The sequence below is a fragment of the Biomphalaria glabrata genome, chromosome 1, assembly GCF_947242115.1.
Source record: "Biomphalaria glabrata chromosome 1, xgBioGlab47.1, whole genome shotgun sequence".
Classification (NCBI taxonomy): domain Eukaryota; kingdom Metazoa; phylum Mollusca; class Gastropoda; family Planorbidae; genus Biomphalaria; species Biomphalaria glabrata.
Genome location: NC_074711.1, coordinates 4,041,813 through 4,058,941, shown reverse-complemented (window position 1 = coordinate 4,058,941; position 17,129 = coordinate 4,041,813). Strand labels below are relative to the sequence as shown.

The 17,129-nt window shown below is 34.7% G+C and overlaps 1 protein-coding gene across 5 annotated transcripts in view; it reads left to right on the top strand.

Moving 5' to 3' along the window:
- The window catches only part of LOC106079975 (putative elongator complex protein 1), a 31,459-nt gene that overhangs the window by 6,769 nt on the left and 7,561 nt on the right, over nt 1–17,129 (top strand). For 4 of the 5 annotated variants that reach the window (XM_056012002.1, XM_056012144.1, XM_056012067.1 and 1 more), the window contains exons 11-26: nt 462–680; nt 2,697–2,867; nt 3,950–4,049; nt 4,172–4,324; nt 4,473–4,579; nt 4,750–4,901; nt 6,782–6,884; nt 7,617–7,806; nt 8,869–9,027; nt 9,778–9,927; nt 11,062–11,147; nt 12,376–12,521; nt 13,022–13,145; nt 14,967–15,064; nt 15,600–15,801; nt 16,258–16,319. In XM_056012002.1, coding sequence (XP_055867977.1) covers nt 462–680; nt 2,697–2,867; nt 3,950–4,049; nt 4,172–4,324; nt 4,473–4,579; nt 4,750–4,901; nt 6,782–6,884; nt 7,617–7,806; nt 8,869–9,027; nt 9,778–9,927; nt 11,062–11,147; nt 12,376–12,521; nt 13,022–13,145; nt 14,967–15,064; nt 15,600–15,801; nt 16,258–16,319 — 2,222 coding nt within the window. The remainder of the gene's footprint in view (nt 1–461; nt 681–2,696; nt 2,868–3,949; nt 4,050–4,171; nt 4,325–4,472; nt 4,580–4,749; nt 4,902–6,781; nt 6,885–7,616; nt 7,807–8,868; nt 9,028–9,777; nt 9,928–11,061; nt 11,148–12,375; nt 12,522–13,021; nt 13,146–14,966; nt 15,065–15,599; nt 15,802–16,257; nt 16,320–17,129) is intronic. The other variant, XM_056012272.1, reaches the window with a different exon arrangement.

Here is a 17,129-nt window from a genome sequence, read left to right as displayed (position 1 = left end):
CAATTATAACTGTCATCATGATGGTCCAGAGTTTAAACCCTATTTGTTGTCTTTTTTATCACCCTGCAGAATATTTATGCTGGGATGTAATAATCTTCAAGTCTGAATCCAAAACTTACAAATCAAGAAATGTAATTTTTCATTTGAAAAATTATTATTATAGCTTTTATATAGCGCTACTTTCATGCTTATAGCATGCTCAGAGCGCTTTTGGTCCAATCTCATTTGTGGACCATTGGGGGGGGGGGGGGGGGTATCTAGGAGTAGGTTTCCGTGCTGCCTTTAGGCGCTCAGTAACACAACTCTGCCTGAGTCGGATGTCGAACCTCGAGCCCCCTTCTAGGTAGCTAAGCCAAGTTCAAGTGCACTTGGCCTCTCGACCACGCTGTGAACTGTTATATTTTTTTTTATGCTTGTTTTATTATTTTTGTTATCGCATTGCTTTATGTCTGGTTTCTCAGTGCAGCTTTGGACAGTCAACAATTACCACTGGTACTTGAAACAGAGTCTGCACTTTAGCTCTGGTGTTTCCATGGCTACTTGGGACCCTGAGCAGATGTACAAGATGCATGTACTTTCAAGGTCTGGGGCCTACTCCACTTTTATCTGGGCCTGGCACACAGACTGTACACCTGGCAGAGTAGATGAAGACGATGCACTTGTGGCAGTGATAGATGGCAGTAAGTTGATGATTAGTTATTGCTTACTGAACACAAGTAAATGGGTTTATGGTGTCATGAGAGAAATGAAATTGAGTGAATTATGCATAAATAAATGGAAAAAAAAAAAAAAAAATTTTTTTCATAGTTAAAATATGATCAATTGCATCATACTGTGCAATTTCTCTTGAACATTGTCAAATAAGAAAGATCATGTCAGCCTGTCAAATAAAGAAGATAATAGCTGCCTGGTTGTGAGGTATGCGCGCTGGACTGTCATTCGGTTGTTTCGATGGTCCCAGGTTCATATCCTGCCCCCCATAATCCCCCGTCGTTCTGTGGGAGGTTTAGACTAGGAAACATTTTTTTTTACAAACAATGTCAGAGAGATAGAAGACGGCATCATGGTCACTTGCCATTATTTTATGTGTAATGTAGATTTTTAAAGTAAATTATTAGGAGGGGATAGCAGACCTGCCTACCGTTACGCAAAATGCGTATTCGTTACGCAAAATCTCCCAAAAATGATCGTCAGTACGCAAATACGCATTCAACCCGTCGCGTTACCCATTTCGTATCCTTCCCCCGCCCCTTCTCTTGCCTAGCTTACCATCGGTCACAGAGGTCACGCTAAGCCGTCCTCTTGAGGGGGAGGGAGAGCAGAAAAGGTGGGGGAACACATTGTGTCCAGATCTATATGTTGATTGGTTCTTAAAAGCAATTAGATTTAGTCTAGAAATGAAGAACGCGAGAGTGAGGGAGTGGCGGGTTGGTACCGTCAGTTAGCTGATACACCAACGTGACTTTTTTTTTTGTTAGTTCATTAGTAGAAAATAATTATGTTGAATCCCTGATTCCCGTATTCATTTGTATAGAAAAAAAACATTGAAGTTCTATCGATTCAAAACACATTGAGTGACATTGTAGATATCTAGTCTAGATCTAGATCTGGATTCTAGATCTAGAATCTAGATAACTTGTTATACAGGAATAGATCTAGCTAGACATTACGACTGATGATTATATACGTTATGTCATGAGTCTCTACATTACTCTACAATCTAGATCCAATTTAGTTGTAGTATGATTTAGATTGACTAGATCTAGATCAATAACATTTACTACCATCTAGTCTAGATTAAATTCTTAGTCTTATTATAGAATAGATCAAGGATGAAGGTAGGCTTACGAAAGTTTGGAGTAGACCTACGTTTGTAGCGGATCCACGGCATCGGTAACACTCTTGAGCCCACATCTAGAGTAGATTATATTCATTATTATTATATAGACATAGATCCGAATCTAGTCTAGATATCATCTCTATTGTCGTATTGATTTAGATTGTAGATCTAATCATGACATCTAGATTCTAATATTATATATATATATATATCTATATGACAAAATAGTGGTTCGCGCATTTTGACCATCAGAGTTACGCATTTGGACTTTTTTTGGTAGGCAGGTCTGGGATAGAAAGCCCTGATATATTGACAATATTATCATACAGTCTTTTGCTATGATATAAAGACAAATTTCTGAGGTTTCTATAGATTGCTGGCTAGTCAATTAGTTAACACATTGGAGTGTAATTCAAATCATGAAGCTTTCATCCCATTTCTACCTGTAGACATAGAACTCTGGAATGCAGTGGCGTAGCTAAGGGGGGTGGAAATGTGAAATTCCCCCCCTGGGCCCCCACTTAAGGGGGGCCCCAAAATGAATGTTCAAAATATTTTGTTTTACATTACGCCCTTGTTACGCCACGCCATTATCTCATGTCATGATGTAGAATGTCAAAGTGCCCCCGGGCCCCCCAAATCCCTTGTTACGCCACTGCTGGAAAGGGGGAGCACCTGACTGATGAAAGAATATTTGTAAAACTTAAAAGTTGTCACTGTTGTGTCTTGTCTCAGTGTAGTGTGGAGTGAAGTCACTTTTCATGAAGCTTTATTATTACATTGTACACTAAACCCAATGTTCTAGCATTTGCAAACTCTAACAGAAACAGATTTAAAAGTAATTTTGATATTTCAGAGCAACTTCTTGTTACGCCTATTCGGAAAATGGTGGTGCCGCCTCCTATGTCTGCGTATGCCATCTCACTTCCATATCCTGTTAGGAATGTGACTTTCAAAACTGATTCCTCTGGGACCTCATTGGCTATTTATATGGCTAATGATCAGATAGCTGTCTTTAACTGTCAAGGTAAAATATCATTTCACCTTTTAAAAAAAAAAGATAGCTCTCCTTTCGCAGACATGTTTATTTTTAGATATTGGATAGAAAGTAAAGATTTATGTTAATTATAAAAAAGTAAAAAGTAAAGTTCCCCTTGTGTCGCATTGTTTTCTTTTTTTTTTTAAATATAGGAAGTGATAGATACACACACAAACAAAGCAATATAAAATTATATGTTATATTATTATTATATTATAATGTAATATTATTATTCATTCCTTACAACCTTTGAATAAGTAGTTGCCCTTTCAGACCTTGCAATCTATAGGATAGATGATGTAAAGGTCATCTGTTTCTGTGGCCCACAGTTAACGTGGGTGTCATGTGGCCAACGACCAACTGCCTTTGCTTTTCCCTGATTAATGTCAGGTACCCATTAGAGCTGAGTGGACTCAGAGGTGCCCAAAGATCCCAAAATTAAAATCCCAGTCTTCACCAGGATTTGAACCCTGGAACGCCCAGTTCAGAAGCCAAACATTTTACCGCTCAGCCACAGCGCCTCCTGTGATAGTTATAGTAATTTTTTAAAAAGTATTTTGAAATGAGGGATGAAAACAGCAAACTGTCTAATACTAAATAAATCCAGAAAATAACCTATTAATTATTGAAACAGTATTATTAATTGTTTTGGTTCTAGAGGTTTTACTACATTAATTATAATAATAATCATTAAAATCGTTGAAGAAATTTATCTTAGAATTGCGCATTTCACTAAACAGTTATAACAAAGAATGAAATATATAACAGCACAAACCACAGTTTCACTTAAACATTACATCTGAAGTTTACATCAGAAAGTTGCATTGCTGGAATATGATTGAAACAAGAAACCCTTGTCTTAAACGAGCCAAGTAAAGGATTGTGATGCTGAAAGTTTGTCAAAGACTACAGATATGATAGAAACACTACAGCAACATAAACTTAAGTCACACCCAGTGAACTAGACAATAAACATACAAAATTTATTTGAAAACAAACTATAATGCTTCGAGATATTTGAAAAGCTCACACTTACTTTGTCCCTTATATTATGTTTTAATATCATGCAGGAGAAGGGAATAACGCATCTCTAGTCTCATACACTGGAGCAGGGGGAGGTGATGGCTTTGTGCCCCAGTGTAAACTTCCTCATCTTGAAGACATGTATCAGTAAGACATTAGTTTACTACATTGCCATTATTGCTTAACATGATAGAGTTTAAAAAGATTTGTTAGTTGTTTTTTTTTCTCTTTTAAAAGCTGCTGTGAGGAATTTTGTTTGTTTTTCTCAGCATCAAGTTCCAGACGCCAGAGGATCAGCCTTCACAAATTGTACATTTTCTATGGATTTCTGAATCTCAATTCTTGTTCACAAAAACTGGCCAGTCTTGTTCAATTCTGCACAGAGCAGACATCTGCAAGGGAGAGAAAGCACTGGTTGTCAGGTTATTTGTTTCATAATTTACAAAAATTGTTTAAATACTTTATTTATTTATTAATATTTTATTTGGTTTTCCGTTAGTCTTAGGGTTTGCTGCCTAATATTTCAATGAAAAGAAAAGTCACTAATAAAGCTTTAATTGTCATATGCAGAACCTCAATTGAACTAAATAATTTTGTGCTTTCAATGGCAAAGAATGAAGAAACCAACACTGTGGCCATTCAGTTGGTCAATGGAGAAGTCTTCAAACTATTACCTGGTAATTTCTAATACAACAGAACTAAATGTCTCAATCACATTTAGAATATTTACAATACTTTTAGTGACATACATAGTTGAGCTATAAGTATACAATTAATTTATCATAAATAAATCCTAATAAGTTCTGTATGTCTTGCAAGTGACAATGTTTTATGTTGCTTTGTGTAGATAAGGACGATGTGCAGCCTTGGTTATCTCCAAGTAGTCAGCCTGTTAGATTTCCATATCCTTGTACAGAAATGTCAGTCACCAGCTTTGGCCAACAGGAAATTGTGATTGGAAGAACAGACAGATTCCGGTTATTTGTAAATAACACAGAGGTGGGTGTTATTAATATAATCAACAATATCTAGTTTACAATTTCCTCTCAAGATCCCTAGCACTATGGTGAAACATCTTTTAAATTGAGTTTCATCATATTTGTGAATTCATTAGATTTAGCATTTAAATGTAGGTCATTTTTGTTTTTAATGTAAAGTTATGTCTTAGTTAACAAAAGCGATTCTTTTCTGAACCATCCTATTTAAGCTGTGAAAACACTGTTTTCTGAACCATCCTATTTAAGCTGTGGAAACACTGTTTTCTGAACCATCCTATTTAAGCTGTGGAAACACTGTTTTCTGATCCATCCTATTTAAACTGTGGAAACACTATTTTCTGAATCATCCTATTTAAGCTGTAGAAACACTGTTTTCTAAACCATCCTATTTAAGATGTGGAAACACTGTTTTCTAAACCATCCTATTTAAGCTGTGGAAACACTGTTTTCTGAACCATCCTATTTAAGCTGTGGAAACACTGTTTTCTGAACCATCCTATTTAAGCTGTAGAAACACTGTTTTCTGAGCCATCCTATTTAAGCTGTGGAAACACTGTTTTCTGAGCCATCCTATTTAAACTGTGGAAACACTGTTTTCTGAACCATCCTATTTAAGCTGTAGAAACACTGTTTTCTAAACCATCCTATTTAAGATGTGGAAACACTGTTTTCTAAACCATCCTATTTAAGCTGTGGAAACACTGTTTTCTGAACCATCCTATTTAAGCTGTGGAAACACTGTTTTCTGAACCATCCTATTTAAGCTGTGGAAACACTGTTTTCTGAGCCATCCTATTTAAGCTGTGGAAACACTGTTTTCTGAGCCATCCTATTTAAGCTGTGGAAACACTGTTTTCTGAACCATCCTATTTAAGCTGTGGAAACACTGTTTTCTGAACCATCCTATTTAAGCTGTGGAAACACTGTTTTCTGAGCCATCCTATTTAAGCTGTGGAAACACTGTTTTCTGAGCCATCCTATTTAAACTGTGGAAACACTGTTTTCTGAACCATCCTATTTAAGCTGTAGAAACACTGTTTTCTGAACCATCCTATTTAAGCTGTGGAAAAATTGTTTTCTGAGCCATCCTATTTAAGCTGTGGAAACACTGTTTTCTGAGCCATCCTATTTAAACTGTGGAAACACTGTTTTCTGAACCATCCTATTTAAGCTGTGGAAACACTGTTTTCTGAACCATCCTATTTAAGCTGTGGAAACACTGTTTTCTGAACCATCCTATTTAAGCTGTGGAAACACTGTTTTCTGAGCCATCCTATTTAAGCTGTGGAAACACTGTTTTCTGAGCCATCCTATTTAAGCTGTGGAAACACTGTTTTCTGAACCATCCTATTTAAGCTGTGGAAACACTGTTTTCTGAACCATCCTATTTAAGCTGTGGAAACACTGTTTTCTGAGCCATCCTATTTAAGCTGTGGAAACACTGTTTTCTGAGCCATCCTATTTAAACTGTGGAAACACTGTTTTCTGAACCATCCTATTTAAGCTGTAGAAACACTGTTTTCTGAACCATCCTATTTAAGCTGTGGAAAAATTGTTTTCTGAGCCATCCTATTTAAGCTGTGGAAACACTGTTTTCTGAGCCATCCTATTTAAACTGTGGAAACACTGTTTTCTGAACCATCCTATTTAAGCTGTGGAAACACTGTTTTCTGAACCATCCTATTTAAGCTGTGGAAACACTGTTTTCTGAACCATCCTATTTAAGCTGTGGAAACACTGCTCTTCTTCTCTGTTTGTATAATATAGAGTATTTCTGTGCTACTGTGTTATTATAAAGTAATATTATTTTAGACTAAGACACTTTTGAGCTAGTCTCAGTTTTGTTTTTTTATTCTTCCTTGAACATTTGTTTTTCTACAGATTGCTTCCAACTGCACCTCTTTCAAAGTCCATAATGAGTTCCTATTGCTGACCACATTTAGTCATACTATTCGATGTATAAGTAGAGCATGTCAACTCAATGGTAAGGTAACATATATATGAAGTTTTAAAAATCTATAATATAAAACTGTCCTGTTGGCTCATATTTCTGTCCAGGGCTTTTGCAAGAGAGGATTTGAGCCTCTCAAGCCCTCACTCAAATGGAATTTGATGATACATGATGATGATAAATAAAGTATTTTCAAGTTTTGGTCTCAGTTGCATAAACATCACATGTGACATTTAATAATAGGCTCAGTAGGATACAATATGTATTCTTAGAAGGTGAAGAAGATAGGGTTAGTTAAATGTGATACAGGTCTGTGGTTCAAGTCCTCTATGTTTCGCAATATTTTATTCACATTCTTCTCTCCATAACTATTATAATATGGTGTGGCTATTGTATATCACATGTCTGTTTATTCTTCATGCTTATTCTTCATTTGTTTTTGCCATATTTGTTATCAGATATTTAAAATTGTATAGTTTTTATCAGATCTTTTTTCCCCTGAAAAACCAGCAGAAATTCCTTGATGAAAACTGTATTTGAGTTGAACTTCATTTAAGCGTATCAACTTTTTAGTACCAGCGTTCTTTTTTAGTTTTTATCAAGCCCAATGTTACTTTAGAACATGAAAATAAAAGTCCCTAATTTAAAAACATGAAAATAGAGTAACAATTTTTATTTCATTACTTGTATAACTTTCGTTAATCTATTTATAGTTTAATGTACTCTTTAGTTATTGTTGATATGATTAAAAATATTTACTGACAGATTTGTCCAGTTTGTCTGATACGAAGAGCCATCCATTTGATGAAAGTATTCGAAGGGTCGAGAGAGGCTCTCAGATCATTAATATCCTGGCAAACAGTACAAAGGTCATTTTACAAATGCCCAGAGGGAATTTAGAGACCATTCATCCAAGAGCCCTAGTCTTAAGCTCTCTCAAACACTTAATGGACAGGTAGGCCTAGAGTAGATCTACAGGCTGCATGAGCATTATTTAGTTATATATTAGAGTGGGGCTATAGGTAATAGGCTAGTGAGCTACAGGTACATGGGGCTGCATGTTATGTTTTTTTTGTGGGACTAGTGTCACTGGGTAGGCATACTAGAACTGTGGGCTACTCTAGTGATCTGCAGTCAGTTAATAATAGTTTAAATTTAATATGGAGAGATCTTACAAGGTCCCTTTCTTTTCTATTATTAACAAAAAATATTAATTAAACATCACTTGGTGAAATATTCTTTGAGTTTATTATAATTATTTGCGTTCATGTTTCTTCGATGATATAATTTTTTTTTTCCCAAGGATAAACCTACCATTAACTTTCATTATTTCAACATATTTGGTCTAATAGTGCAGAAATTTCGGCCATTACTTAACTGGACCTATAGTTATTATATGTCACTAGCACAATGTGAATTTACTAGTCTTAAAATGTTAACTTTCTAATTGTGTACCATAGTTCATAATAATTTGTCAAGCAGAAATTTCAGCCATTACTTAACTGGACCTATAGTTATTATATGTCGCTAGCACAATGTGAATTTACTAGTCTTAAAATGTTAACTTTCTAATTGTGTACCATAGTTCATAATAATTTGTCAAGCAGAAATTTCAGCCATTACTTAACTGGACCTATAGTTATTATATGTCGCTAGCACAATGTGAATTTACTAGTCTTAAAATGTTAACTTTCTAATTGTGTACCATAGTTCATAAAAATTCGTCAAGCAGACTTGAAATTATCATTGATGTACTAGACAGACCAAAATTTTGCCCCTATATTAAATGATTTTTTATGAGGCCTGTGTGCTAATTTATGTGTCTTTATTAAAGAAAAGAGATGTGTATGTGTATTTAGCCGACTTAAGAGAAACTGGGGCAGGGACACGTATTTTGTATGCTATCGTAAAAATTGTTTGCTCAAATAATGTGTTGTTCTTTGTAATGTATACTTGAAAAACAAATTTCCTCGTGTATAATAAAGGTTATACTATTGTTTCAATATTTCTCTGATAGTGATAAAATGTTGGAAGCTTTGTTGATGATGAGAACCCACAGAATTAATTTAAATCTTCTGCACGATCACAACCCATCTCACTTCCTAAGTCATATTGATCAATTTATACAACAAGTTGACAGCCCTGCACATTTTAATGTCCTCCTTACTGACCTCATGTAAGTTGAAACTGTAAAACATAATTTCTCATTTCTTGTTGTTCTCTTTGGTCTGTATCACTATTGCGATAGAAATACTTTAGAGAGTAAATAATTCTTTTTTTTTTAATAAAATATTCATAGAAATACTTAAGAGAAAAATAATTCTTTTTTTTTTCAAACTTTATACTTTATAGTCTTTTTAAAAAATATGGATAGAAATACTTTATAGAATAGATATTTCTTTCTTTTTAATATGAATTAGTTTCAAAGAATCTTGACATTGATTTATTGTTATGATTTATTGTTGTTGAAATACAAATTATTTTTTTTGAAATAGTTGTAAAAACATTTTCTTCCAATTCCTGAAAGTCTCTAGGAATAAAGAATTCTTTTTCCATGGCCAATTGTCTATAATGTTCATTATAATGACAGCACAGCACAACAGCTAGCCTTATACTTTCTCAAGCAGCAATAAGAACTTTAACCAGAGAATTCATTAATCAAGCCAAGGATCCTTCATTATGCATATATAATCATTATAATGGCCAGCACAACAGCTAGTTTTTTAATTTCTCAGACACTAAGCATCAATAAGAAATTACTTAACTGAAGAAATTACATGTTTACCGCCATGGCCTCTACATCCCATATTTCTGTTTGTAGCTAAAGTTTAGCAGAGCTTCATTAATAGTATCACAGTTATTAAAATTATCTTTTTTCTTTTTTCTAAAAGATTAAATGTCTGGGTTTTTTTTTGTTTTGATATAGGGAAGAGGATGTCACACAGACAATGTATACAGCTTCCTACAGCACAAAACCAGACAGTACTGACACTCAGACTGTAGGCTTACAGAAGTCCAAAGTGAACAGAATTTGTGATTGCTTTTTGGATGGTCTGCAGAAGGCAGGTTCTGATAGGTCAGCTGTTAATAAGAGTTTAATAATATCTTTGTCTACGCTGCTGAACATGCATAGAAAAGCATTAATATTATCTTGGCTAATAGACATGCCATTATATTTATATAGCTGTATGTGCTGCTTTTTAAAGTTTGGGTTATAAATAGATGATTGGTAGTATAAGCGGGTGCACAAAGTTATTGGTTTTATAATAATACGAGCCGACCTGAGGCATAGCATACGCCACCGCTATATATTGACAGGTGAAAATTTTCTGAAAGACACAGTTGTCCATATGGGGTGGTGGTTGGGCGACATAGAGAATTATTTATACAGAGAAGATTACTTGTTCCCCTCCCCCCCTCTTTTTTTTTCTGAACCACACTCTCCGTCACACAGGAAGTTAATTAATTGTTTAAATGAGCTATAGGAAATAGAATAAATAAGGCAAATAGAAACATCAATTGAGAAGTTGTAGTTGGAAAGTATGAGTGGAGGGGTTTCAAATAGGAAATATACATTGACTTTAACTCTTTCTGTCCATAATTATTTACCACATTCTGGTGGAATCAACGCTGGTATCGTCAGTTAGGAGAGAAAGAGTTAAGGTAGGGATCAAGAAGTGAATGGACAAGAAAAGTGAGTGAATGAGAATCAGAGAGGGGTTATGGACATTGCTGAACATTAGATTTGTTGTGTTTAACATTGCAGGGCATTAGATTTGTTGTGTTTAACTTTAACAATGCCGGACATTAGATTTGTTGTGTTTAATTTTGTCATTCAATACGTTAGAACAAAAGATATCAGAGTGTTTGTGAATTTTCTTTTTATTGACATTGTTATAATGAGATAATCTTTTAGTTGTTACATTGTGTACCACAATACTGATCTCAAAGGCCTGTGAAGTGAAAGTCTGCTATTGATAGCTTAATGACTTACGTTGCCCAGTATTTTCTATCATCTTAAGAATGATTTGACTTTGATTGTCACTCGACAACCAATCGCACATTGTGTGTCTCACTAAGAGTTCCTCAGCTTCGACCTTTGTCTAGGCTATCACTTTATATTGACCAACTAGTCTTTTAGTTGAAATAGATTACAGTGTCATTTTGTTCCCCCATTTCTTTAATATTTACATTCGTTTTTCCTCCTCAGGTTCTACCAGTCTATTTTGACTGCACATGTGAGAAAGAATCCACCTGATTTGGAAAAAGCCCTTTACGTTGTATGGTCATTGTATGGTATGTTTGCAGTTGAAAGTATAATTTTCATTTTCTAGGCTTAGCTCAGTGGTTTCATTACGTCTGTCACTGCCTGGTTGTTATTGTAGGCGTGATGACGCGAATGCCGTGTATGTTGTAGGTAGCTCTTCTGGTACGGCTATAATGCTTTTCTTAACTATGTACTTTATTAGACGCACTAGATTTGCAAGTGCGCAACAACACTAGTATACTAAAGTCTCCAACGACAACATTTAGAATTACTGATAAACACACTGGTAGCAGACATACATTTTATTACATATAGAATAATTCACAAAGGATATTGGCATCCTAAGCCATCACAAACTATGGTCAATAATAATCCAATGAGAAGAACAGCAAGCAGGATTTGAACCTGGTTCATTGAGACAACAGTACAGATGGCATACCACAAAACCAGCCTGCCATCCTGATTTGTTTCCCTATAGTATAGTATAAGAAAATCTAAATAAATAGAATTTAATCATCACTAGTCTATAAGATGTATATTTTCATTATAGGCTTAAAATCAATACCTATATAATGAATCCAAACTCATGCGCAGAACTCAAACCAATCAGATGTGGCTGTTGCACTTGAGCTGTTGTGATGTGGCTGTTGAAATTTTTCTTTCAATTTTAAATATAAAAAATTATCCTTTTTTTTTTCCACTCTAAATCACAGAAAATTGTATTTTAGATATGTATTGCGATCTTTTTTTTTTTTTGACTGGGAAAGGATCAAGTTTATTAGAAACTGCAGAAGTTGCCACCATCTGAAAAAATGTGAAGATTTATTTGATGTAATTAATTTATTAAAGCTGGCAGCATTTATATTATTTCTGTTTGTGGGCTGTAAACAAAACAATATTTCTAAAGCTTCTCTCTTATTAATTCATTTACTGAATGGATCCATTAAGGTTTACAACTTGTTAGATCAAAAAGTATCTAGAGTAACACGTAGTGAATTTTTGACTTTGTATTATGGCCCAATTGCTTTTGTGGACCTGCTGGTGGAGGGGAAAAGGTTTCTGTGCTGCCTTTAGGTGCTCAGCAAACACTACTCATCTTGAGTCAGGATTTGAATTCGAGCCCTCTTGTTAGGTTAAGCGGATTATGACACTCAGCCATATCTCCCAAATCTTAAAAAATTTAAAGTTTAGAAAGTTATGTGAGGAGTTTTTCTTTGACAATATGCTTTAATACTTAAAACATTCTGCTGCGTTTAGGTCGAGATAAGTCAGAGAAATGTGCCAGTCCTGAAGATGCGTTAAAGTATCTCCTGTTTCTAGTAGATGTCAATGATTTGTACAATGTGGCACTTGGCATGTACAACTTTGATCTAGTTCTAATGGTAGCTGGTAAATCTCAGAAGGTAAGGAAACTTATCTATCAAAGTATTATAGCTTTTCTATATTTTTTTGTGGACTTTTGTTTTGAAAAAAAAAAAGTACGGTCCATTGATGGCTTAGGGGGCGTGGTGGCTGAGTGGTAAAGCGATGGCTTTTAAACCGGGGTTCGAATCCTGGTGAAAACTGAGTTTTCAATTTCAGGATCCTCAGGCACCTAGTTCACCCAGCTCTAATGGGTACCTGACATTAGTTGGCAAAAAGTAACGGTGGTTGGTCGTTGTGCTGGCCACATGATACCCCCGTTAACGGTAGGCCACAGAAACAGATGACCTTTACATGGTCTGAAAGGGGAACTTTACTTTTTTTTATTGATGGCTTGAAAGAAATTGAATAAAGAGCTTCAAGTATATGTGTACTTATGGTTAAAGTTTTAAATCTTCTCTCAACTTTAGAACTTAACAGCATGTTTCCATTGGGTCTTAATTTATTAATGATATGTAATCAGCCAGCATATCTGTTACAGGATCCCAAAGAATACATTCCCTTTTTAAATCAACTCAGAACATTAGAAGAGAACTACAGGCATTACACGATAGACAAACATTTGAAAAAGTACAGCAAAGCTTTGGAACACTTGGTCAAATGTGGTGAGTGTACTGATGTGACATTTAGGGTTATTGGCAGCACAAGTATAATCAGTGGTGTAGCTAGAGTATTTGATGCCCGGTGCGTTAGGCTTTTAAGGCCCCCCCCCCCCTTTTCCCCCCAAAAGAATGAAACAGTAAAACTTTGCTTTTTTTTCTCCTAAAGAAATGTGTATTCAATGTTCAAGTATTGCTAATTCGGAAGAAAAAATCAATTTTACAAAAAGATACTACAGATAAATCTTAGAGCTTTCTTACTAGCAATTTATTAATAATTTTATCAAAATCTTTTTTATGCCAGCATTAGCTCAATAGACAAAATGGCCTAATGAGTGTGTCATAATTCTGGATTAACTAAAGCTTTGAACTATTTCGCTTGCACATAGCCAAACTTACCACAATCGTCAGAAATATACAAATCAAAATGTTGATATTCGAGACTGATTATTCTAGCGAATATGTTTTTATAAAACTCAAAGAGCTCAATGGATCCTTATTTTAGAAGTTGAAGGCTTCTGAAGAAACTGCGACAACCATTGAAGTCTCTTTCTATCCATAGGAAATTTTTTTTGTCAATATTGTTAGGAACACCATCAAGATTTTTCTCATCATGTTTTGGTATTCGTCCAAAATCATGTTTTCGTATTCGTCCAAAATCACAATAAACTCGCTTTGTTTTTGGGGACATTTACGCATTTGGTGTGGAACTAAGCTTGGTTCGAAGCACATGTTATGTCAGGAGTGGTTCTTACTTGGATAATAGTTTCACTAAATCCAAGAAATTGCTTTGATTTTTGACTTTCTAATACTTCTTTAACTTGTTTGCGATGTTCACGGATTTTGGTTTGAGAAAAAACAAATTCTTTTAGGATAATCTCTAGTCATTTTCTATTCTTTAATTAAATCTTGCGCCTTGCTGAAGCAATGACTGAATGTGAGCTCTACTGGTCTTATACTTTTCAATGTTCATAGATAACCTCCATCACTCATTCAATCTAGTGTTGGATTTAAATGTAGATCTAGTACTTGATCTTGTTGAGAAGAGTAAGCAGGTAAGCAAACAAATTGTACTGAACAATTTACCAACACAACTTTGTCCCTCTTATAAATACAGAGCATTGAACAATGAAGTAATACTGTACCATGTATCTCTGAAGAAAGTATAAAAGTGTGTTGCCTTCAGAGCTTTAAACAAATGTAATTAATTTGATTCAAGATAATCCACAGCTTACATTTAATGTAAGAAAGCATATGGGAGAAAAACAAAGCAGCCAAACAAATACATTTGTTTCTTTTTCATCATGTGTTAAACAAATGTGTAGTTTATACTGACAAAGTTTGTCCTTAGCTTGATGCCCCTCATTACTTGATGCCCGGTGTGGCCCTCACCACCCGCACATGCCTAGCTACGCCACTGAGTATAATCTAGTACTACAGTTGTGCTTTTTCAACATTCTGGGACATTTTGTATCTCAGATTTATGCACTAATTGAAATAGGAACACAGAAATGCAACTTAAAAAAAAAAATTTAGTGGTGTGGCTATAGTCTTCTTGGGACTGCGACCACATATTGAAAAGTGCTGCACTCTGAAAAATATTAAAAATGATGAGAATTAGAGATTTACTAAAGAATTAATGTACATTAGAACTGATGTCAATTATATACTATAAACATTAATAGTGATGCCCATACGAACTTATGTACATTAAAACTTTGCACTGTTTGATTAGAATCATCTCTATCATATCATTGGTGTTCATTAATCTATCATTTCAACTCAAACTTTCTCAAAGGAAAGATAACTTTTAAATTTTCTTATTAGGTGATGAACATTTCCAAGAGTTACTGACCTTAGTATCTGATCACAAGCTCCACGCAAAAGCTCTTTCTCTTTACAAACCAGGGTCAGCACAGTTTAAGGTGAAGATCTAAACATGTTCTGATTAGCGGCTATTATATAACATAAATAACATTGCCATCATGTCTGATAATTAAGGAAGAGTTCACTATCATACAGCTATGCAGACTCGGTGTGACCTGCATATTTTGTCTTATTGAAAACAGACAAAACTTTTGTTGCTTGGTTGGGGGGGGGGGGGTCTATTTAAATTCTCTTGTTTGAGCACTTCATTATCACTGTCTGTGCTATAGTTTTACATTCGTAACATAGCTTCTATCAATGTATCTATTTTTCAGATTTACTGTTGTACTGTTTAAAATATGTTTGTAAAATAGTATAGTTTCAAGATGAGAACATTTCTTGTATTGAAGAAGTAACTAAGTCCTGACATGTTAACTTTACTTCTTAGAACTTTTTAAGTACCAGTAGGTTTAAATTCATCAAGTGTTGTCATAATTCTATTTTTATTGATTTACTCAGAAGTGGTTTTATTTCTTTAAAAATCTTATCAAATCATTGATCAAACTGTATTCTCGAAAATTTTGGTGATTCTAGAGTATTGCAGCCACGTATGGGAGCTACCTGAGGACTAAGAATCGTCATGACGAGGCTGGTATTATGTTCATCAAAGCTGAAGAGTGGGAGTTGGCCCTAGAAGCATTTCAATCTGCTCGTAACTGGAGGCAAGTGTTTTGTATGGCGGGACATTTGAATTATTGCAGCAGCACTCTGTCTGAGCTAGCTGTAAAAATATCAGGTGCGCTTATTTACATCATAAGTCTTTCACGAAACTTGTCCATTTATTTGCATGTTAAATTAAATAGTAAATATCGGTGAAAATTAAAATGTCTTGAAGCATCCATTTTATTCTTTTTCTTGATAAACATTAAAATTTGGAGTCATTTACACACACACACAAACCAAATTAACAAATATTTAGGACACTTCTTCTTCTAGCCAGCTTTTTGCTGGTGAGCTGTGAGCTCTTTTGCAGACTGTGCTTCGGAAAATTAGTACACTTGCACATTGGTCTCTTCACTTAATAAGTCCTTTTTAAGTTACATCTATAAATAAGATTGAAGCCTGTATTGATGTTTTTTGAGTCAGCTGTGTCATATATCCCATAATTAATTCTGCATCCCATTTCCCATAATTCATAAACAAATTCTTAAAATGCTAAGGCTGTAAACCAACTTGTTGAAATTGTTCACAGGGGAATTAAAAAGTTCACAGATGTATAAAGAAGCTGCTACAGTGTTAGAAGAATATGCTCAGGTAAGCATTTGTACATCAAAATAATTGTAGCTCTGTGTAGCCTTTTCCCTAAGGACTTATCAGAACTCCGCAAGAGTCTATACTAGAAATTACCACAATTGTCAGAAAAATTATTAATGTCAGGATTGTGACAGGGTTCTGACATAATCAAATAGTATGGTATTATTATTATAGCTTTTATATAGCGCTACTTTCATGCTTATAGCATGCTCAGAGCACTTTGGTCCAATCCCATTTGTGGACCAGTGGGGGGGGGGTGGAGGGGGTATCTAGGAGTTGGTTTTCCATGCTGCCTTTAGGCGCTCAGTAAACACAACTCTGCCCGAGTCGGGTGTCGAACCTCAAGCCCCCTTCTAGGTAGCCAAGACAAGCCAAGTTCAAGCGCACTTAGCCTCTCGACCACGCTTCCCATATGTATAAAATATTGTATTTTGATAATAAAAAAAAACCCATTAAATAACATAAGTACCCATATGTTACATAATACACATTTGATCAAAAAATTACTTTTTTTTAAAAGAAAATTATGAAGTTCAATTTTGAATAGTTTCTCCAGCTATGATAATATTTTTTTTTTAAGCTATAAACTTTTAAACATATTTAATGCAATTTTAAATAAAGGTTGCCATTTGTTTTAATGTCACTTTTCATAGTGGGTTCAATACATAAACTGTGCTACAATATTAGTTGGCACTTTCAACCAAGGATACTCTATGATCCTCTTTTAGTTACAAATAATTTATAAGCTGTTGAACTGAAATACTTTCTAAGCTTTTCAACATTTCACTTGTTCTACAATGGGTTAAGTCT